At 48.3% G+C, this 7,581-nt stretch overlaps 1 protein-coding gene across 1 annotated transcript; it reads left to right on the top strand.

The window, feature by feature from the left end:
- The first annotated feature begins 5,406 nt into the window (after nucleotides 1-5,406).
- On the top strand, nucleotides 5,407-6,579 carry LOC135372150 (uncharacterized). The gene has a single exon (XM_064605842.1). The coding sequence runs from the start codon at nucleotides 5,407-5,409 to the stop codon at nucleotides 6,577-6,579; it is 1,173 nt and encodes a 390-aa protein (XP_064461912.1).
- The last annotated feature ends 1,002 nt before the right edge of the window (nucleotides 6,580-7,581 follow it).

Below are 7,581 nucleotides of genomic sequence, written 5' to 3'. Positions count from 1 at the left end.
ATCTCGGTGAGACGCATGGTAGAATGGTGAAGGAGTGTCCAGGGGCAGTCTCAGTCACCGGCACATGGCCGACCGTATGACGATATCCAGCTCATTCAGGAGACACAGGAGTGAGCCACCCAAAACAAGGCGGTTCGGCAAGCGCGGCAAGATGAAGCTTCGTAGGAACACCAGGCGTTGCTGGGGCTTCAAGGGGGCGCATGTGACCTTTGGCAGCAGGGAGCGGAGCTCATCAATCGGCGCTGAAGGACGGTGACCTGATGTATCGAAGGCCACACCTAGATAACGCCACTCAGCCGCCGTAATTGAGGCAGGGATGCAACCCCCCTTGCAAGAAAAACGAAAGGGAGCGCACCACACACTTTTTGTCTTTACCAGAGGCGACAGGATATAGTGTCCGACACTTTCCGATGTCCCGGCGTCGGGAAAGTGGCGCCCCCATCGCCCGGCAGCAGACGCAGGACCCCCCTCCTGCACTCACGGTTGGGTCGCCGCAGGAGGGAGACCCCCACATATAGCTGTGCGTGGCTTTCCCGTGTCTGGGGAAAAGGGGATCCTGGCAGTTGAGTGGACTCGGAGGTTGGTTTGGACCTTCGGGGCCCCTCCGGGAAAACAACACACTGCTTTGGCCCCTGCTTCCCATAGACGGGTGGTCCTGGAAGGCCCGGCTAGGACTATTCAGCTAGTCGCCATATCCCCTTTCATTACTTTTTCTTTCTCCACTCATTCACTATCTTATTTTTCCTCACTTCACCTTCTTTGGCGGCAAGGGTCAACCTTGTGGAGTCCTTTCACTCTCCAAGAAGCTGCACTAGGGTATAGTGCAGAGGCAGGCGTTAGCATGTGGGACACGTTCCCTTGTTGGGCTCCATGGTGGGTGACGCACCTACTGCGCTGAAACGGTACTCTCCTTTATATGGATTATCGAAATTCTAATCATCATGATCGGCGCCGCAAGCGGCACAGCACTGATGCACAGCTAATGCAGCTACCAGACCTCACTCCAGAACATTGATTTGCGAAGTTCCCTATTGTCCATGCAGTAGACAGCATCGAAGTCTTTGACAAAAGTGTCACCATTTGCCATTGCCAGGGAACTCGAGAAGGTCATTGGAAAATCCTATGCTACAAAGAAACTGCACACAGGTGACATTCATATTGAAGTACCAACCGCTACTGTTCCTCAGTAGAATTGCTGATGTGTCACTTACTGTTTCTGAACATAGGACACTGAACATCATAAAGGGCGTAATTTCAGAACATGATCTCCTTGACTGTTCTAACACTGAAATAGAGGAATGCCTAAAGGATCAGGGTTTAGTTAGAGCTCAACGGATTGTAATTCGCCGAGAGGGCAAGGAAGTCCCGACGAAGCATGTTGTACTCTCGTTCCAACTACACAACCTACCAACAGACATCAAAGCAGGATATATCAACTGCCCCGTGCGACCTTACATCCGTACCCCACGCCGTTGCCAGTGTGCCAACGTTTTCGGCATGGATCACAGGCCTGCCGGGGACGCACTACCTGCCCAAAATGCGCCGATACAGACCAAAATTACACAGTAGAAACCTGCCAAAATAAGATCAAATGTGCAAATTGCAACTGAAATCACCCAGTCTATTCACGGTCCTGCCTTCAGTGGCAGCAAGAAAAAGACATCCTGAGGATTAAGGCAACAGAAAATATCACCTACAGGGAAGCAAAAACGAAATTTGAATTTGCCAAAAAAGGCGGTTATGCGACCCAGACGTCTGGGCCTTTACTCCAAGCTCCCCAAACAAAAGAAGAGGCTGTGGAGAGTTCTCCTCCGTTAGCTCCGGCTGCTCAAATGGGCAACCAGGAAAGGGTGACCACAGCCTCTGCAGAGGTTGATGGTGGACTTTCAGTCTGGGATGGGCTCACTGGGAGTTCAGTCAGTTCAGTCCCCAAGCGTCCCAAACCTTGGTGGACAAATGATTGTGGGAAAACACGCAAAGAACAGAACAGAGCTTGGGGTATCTTTCGCAGATACCCCACTCCAGAGAACCTCCTTGCATTTAAAAGAGCACGAGCGAAAGCCCAATCGACGAGGAAGCAGGCCATGCGCTCTTCGTGGTGCAGTTTTATCTCCTCCTTAACACACAACACTCCATCAAAGGTTGTTTGGGATAGACTTCGGAAAATTAAAGGAGATTATACCGGCTTTTCTATCCCCTTACTTCAGGTAAATGGGGCCCCATGTCAGAACTTGGGCGAGCAGGCTGACCTACTCGGTCAGCATTTTCACAACATATCGAGTTCTTCTCATTATAACAAGGATTTCCTCTCTACAAAGCAACAAGCTGAAAAACAAGCCTCCTGAGAGCACTGTCTTCAGTAAAAGTCAGTGCCCCGGGGCCAGACCGCATTGCATATTTTATGCTCACTCACCTGTCAAGCGAATCTAAAGAATGTTTGCTCAAGTTTTTTAATAACGTCTGGGAAAAGGGCCAAATGCCATCAATATGGAAGATAGCAACGGTCACGCCCTTCCTGAAGCCTGGGAAGGATGCTTCAAACCCAACCAGTTACCGACCTATTGCACTGACAAGCTGGGAAAAACTTTCGAGAGGATAGTTAACAACCGACTGATGTACTATCTTGAGGGTAATAACTGTCTTAATAATAACCAGTGTGGTCTTCGAAATGCACGTTCGACAGCAGACCACCTCATCCGATTGGAATCCACAAATCGAGAGCCTTCTGTCAGAGGAAATCAATGTGCGACTGTTTTCTTTGACTTGGAAAAAGCCTATGATACCGCTTGGCAGTATGGTATCGTCCGAGACCTTTACTCATTAGGAGTACGGGGCCGACTTTTCAGATGCATAACCAATTTTTTACAAGGTAGGACCTTCAGAGTTCGACTGGGGACAATGCTGTCGCGGCCTTTTATTCAAGAAAATGGAGTTCCACAAGGTTCAGTGCTGAGCGTAACACTTTTTATAGTTAAAATGAACTCAATAGCGAGCGTTATTCCTCCTTCTATTTCGTACTCTTTGTATGTGGATGATGTACAGATTTCTTATTCGTCCACAAATATGAGTAATTGTGAGAGGCAACTACAACTCACAATTAACAAACTACTCAAATGGGCCGATCAAAATGGTTTCAAATTCTCTTCGGAAAAAGCTGTTTGTGTCCTGTTTTACAGGAGAAGGGGGCCGTACCCAGACCCCACACTGACTATCGATGGTCAGGCTCTTGCAGTACATGAGGAACACAAATTCCTTGGCGTCATCTTTGATAAAAAGCTCACTTTCGTGCCGAACATCAAGATCGTAAAAGCGAAATGCCTGAAATCTTTAAATATTATTAAAACCATTTCATACCGCTACTGGGGTGCGGACAGAGAGACTCTTCGCCGCATATACAGTTATGTTGTTCGTTCTAAACTAGATTATGGATGTGTTGCATATGGATCAGCACGCTTATCAATCCTGAAAGCTCTCGACCCACTGCACCAATCCTTGCGGCTGGCACTTGGGGCTTTTAGAACCACATCGGTTCAAAGCTTGTATGATGAGTGAAACGAGTGGTCCTTGGAAAGGCGGCGCTTCTACCTTGCAGTGTCTTATGGGCTGAGAATAAGGAGCTATCTACAGCATCCTGCACATTCCACTGTAACGAGCACTCGTTTCAAACGGCTCTTTATTAAGAAGCCAAATGCTGTGGCTCCATTTAGTATTCGTGTGCAGCGGGATGTAGAACGTTACAATTTTACAAGCTATAATCTACCGCCCTTGTTGTGCAGTAAGCTGGTATCTCCATGGCATCCACCTGTACAACATAATACAACTCTTCTGAAATTTGATAAACGGAAATGCCCAGCTTTGCAAATGCAACAAGAATTTGAAGCCCTCAAGCAAAACTTTGGCGACCATGTGGAGGTATGCACTAATGCTTCGAAAACGAATACAGGAGTATCATGTGCCATGGTATCTGGTGTATACACTGAGCCGCACCGTTTAAGCAGTATTTTGTCAATTTTTAATGCTGAGGTTTATGCCATTATTCTTGCGCTCAAACACATCTTGCAAACACACACATCATCATCGGTTATATACACAGACTCTCTTAGTGCAGTTCGTGCCACATGTGGTTTCCACATGCACAAAAACCTGCTGGTAAGACGAGCACAGTATCTTGCGAGTCTTATACAAGGAAAGGGCCACAGTTTGTGCATTTGTTGGGTGCCCAGCCATGTAGGCATAAAGGGAAATGAGAGCGCGGATCGTGCTGCCGCTGCTGCTCAGTATACTGACATTAAGGCATTTGATATTCCTCTCAGTGATCTCCTGAGAGACCTCAGACACGTTATCAACAAGGAATGGCAAAGCTCTTGGGACACGCAAACTCTGAACAAATTGCACACTATCAAACCTCGGATAAAACAGTGTGTCTAACACTTCGAAAATCGATTAAATGAAGTTCTATTCAGCCGTCTGTGAGCTGGACACACCTTCTTAACACACGGGTATCTTCTCCGAGGCGAGGAGATACCACAATGCGAGCATTGCGGGACAGCCTTGGCCGTTATGCATATACTCATAGTTTGCACTCATCACCAACACCATCGTCGTCAACACTTCTCACTGTTTTACAAGCATAAGATTCCTCTTAACCCAGCGCTTTTTGCTGGGGGACGAGCCTCTCGTTAGTTTTAACCATCTGTTTTTAAGAGACACAGGTTACCTGAACGACTTGTGAACATGCAAATATTTTTACTGCTTTTCACCTTTCCTATTTTGGCTTTCAATGAAATCGACTATATTTAACTAGCTTTGATTCATACTATTGTCGTGGCGCTCTATGGCCTCCCGGCGTCGGGAAAGTGGCGCCCCCATCGCCCGGCAGCAGCCGCAGTAGCCTCCTCCCGCAATTACGGTTGGGTCGCCGCGGGAGGGAGACCCCCACGTCAAGCTGTGCGTGGCTCTCCCGTGTCTGGGGAAAAGGGGATCCTGGCGGTTGAGTGGCCCCGGAGGATCATTAGAACCCTTAGAGGCCCCTCCGGGAAAGCAACACACCGCTTTGGCCCCAGCTTCCCATAGTCGGGTGGTCCTGGAAGGCCCGGCCAGGATTATTCAGCTAGTCGCCATCTCCCTTTTCATTACTTTCCCTTCCTTGGTCTCCTTCCTTCTCTCCCTTTCCTCTTTTCACCTTCTTTGGCGGCAAGGGTCAACCTTGGGCAGTCTTTCACTCTCCAGAAGCTGCACTTGGGTATAGTGCAGATGCAGGGGTTAGCGTGTGTGACACGTTCCCTCGTTGGGCTCGATGGTGGGCGACACACCTCTTGCACTGAACCTGTGTTCTTTTATATGGATTCCTCTCATTTAAAAAAACATGATCGGCGCCAAAAGAGGCGCTGCACCGATGCACCAGCTATGCAATTCCTCGAGTTGACTCCTGAACCCTGGTTTGCGAGGTTCCTCATAGTCCACTCCGAAGACGAGACTAAACCCTTGGCTAAGGTATCACCATTCACTATTGCAAGAGAGTTAGAAAAGACAATAGGGAAATCTGATAATGCTCGAAAGATGACCACAGGAGATCTGCAAATTGAAGTGACCACAAGGCAACAAAGCTCCGCTCTCCTTTCACTTGACAAAATTGCCGATATATCAGTTACTGTGACCACACACCGAACACTTAACATCGTGAAGGGTGTCATCTCAGAGTCCCAACTCCTTGACTGCTCAGACACTGAGATCGAGGAAGGGCTTAAGGACCAAGGCGTTGTGATGGCAAGAAGAATTGTGATGCGTCGGGATGGTAAAGACATCCCGACGAGGCACATTGTCCTTTCCTTTCAATTGCACAGGCTTCCTCAGACCATAAAAGCAGGCTATATTAACTGCCATGTACGTCCGTATATCCCGAATCCGCGACGCTGTTTCAAGTGCCAGCGTTTTGGACATGGTTCGCAGGTCTGTCGAGGACAGGCGATCTGTCCAAAAGGTGCTGGCATGGACCACTCTGCAGAGTGCTGTGCAAACGAAGTCCGCTGTGCAAACTGTAAAGGGAACCACCCAGTCTATTCTAGGTCCTGCCCCCGTTGGCAGGAAGAGAAAGAAATACCCAAAATGAAAGTAACACAGAATATCTCATACAGAGAAGCAAAGACACAGGTAGAATTTGCCAGAAAAGGCACGTTCTCAGAAGTGGTGCGCCGGGGAGTGGCACCACTGCGGAAATCTGTGGAGACGCAGACTTCTGGGTCTCCACCCCACACTCCCCCCACACAAGAAAAGCCTGCGGAGAGCTTGCTTCCGCTGGCACCAGCTGCTCAGGTGGGCAGCCGGGAAGTAGTGGCCACAACCTCTACGGAGGTTGATGGCGAGCTGTCAGTTTGGGACGGGCTCACAGGGGGCTCATCCCAGGCTACCACACACACGATGGATGTTGACGATGATGACTGCATGTCGCAGAAATCATCGTCAAGCCTTCCCCCCAATCCTTCCCCATGGAAGGAACAAAGAACGAAAAAAGGAGGCCGAGGCAGGGGCAGTACGTCCCTAGGGAAACAAAAGCCCCCAAGGGTTACACCTCCCACATAATGTACAGTCTCTCTTTGTTCCTATTTATCACTACTTTCTTTATGGGACAGATAATCCTCCAGTGGAATTGTCGAGGCCTCTTTTCAAATATAAATGACATTCACGACCTTTTTGAAAAATACAATGCAGTCTGTTTTTGCTTACAAGAGACATATCTGAATGAACAAAGTGTTAACCCATTTCGCAGACACAATGTTTTCAGAAAGGATCGTATTAACACCACACGTACATCTGGAGGAGTGGCTGTGGTCCTTCCACTATCCACACCTGCAAAACAGATCCCACTCGTGACACATTTGGAAGCAGTAGCTGTCCAGGTATGCCTGGACAGGGTCATTACGATATGTTCACTGTACCTGCCCCCTTCAGTGGTAATACAACAGAGAGATTTGTAACAGCTCTGTGACCAACTTCCTCAGCCATACCTAATTCTAGGTGACCTGAATGCCCACAATCCCTTGTGGGGCAGTTCAAAGGTAGATAGCCGGGGGAAAATGATAGAAAGGTTATTCCTTTCACGGCCAGTTTGTCTACTAAACACAGGATTACATACATATATAAACTCCTCAACACAAAGTTTTTCATCCTTAGACATATCTCTTAGTAGTCCTTCCATTTATAATTGTATTGACTGGACCGTTGAACAGAACCCTCGTGGGAGTGACCACTTCCCCGTAGTCCTGACAATTCGTGGTTCCACAAACACTTTTCTTACACGATCACCACGATGGAAACTGTCCAAGGCTGACTGGAACTTGTTCCAAAAGGAAGCCAGTCTTGTGGCATCATCCTTAGCTGGTAGGTCTGTTGAAGATGCAAACCGTTTTGTCACCGGGATAATTATAAATGCTGCTGAGCGATCTATCCCGCAGACATCTGACCGTCTCCCCAAGCGTCCCAAACCTTGGTGGACAGATGAATGCGGGAAAACGCGGAAAGATCAAAATCGAGCGTGGGGTATCTTTCGTAGGTACCCGACTCCAGACAACCTGATCCAATTTA

Source organism: Ornithodoros turicata, unplaced genomic scaffold (assembly GCF_037126465.1).
Source record: "Ornithodoros turicata isolate Travis unplaced genomic scaffold, ASM3712646v1 Chromosome13, whole genome shotgun sequence".
NCBI classification, from domain to species: domain Eukaryota; kingdom Metazoa; phylum Arthropoda; class Arachnida; order Ixodida; family Argasidae; genus Ornithodoros; species Ornithodoros turicata.
This window is presented reverse-complemented; position numbering and strand designations above follow the sequence as displayed.

Excerpts from the sequence above, each read along its gene's own strand:
- LOC135372150 (XM_064605842.1), top strand. The coding sequence starts at position 5,407 with ATGCAATTCCTCGAGTTGACTCCTGAACCCTGGTTTGCGAGGTTCCTC.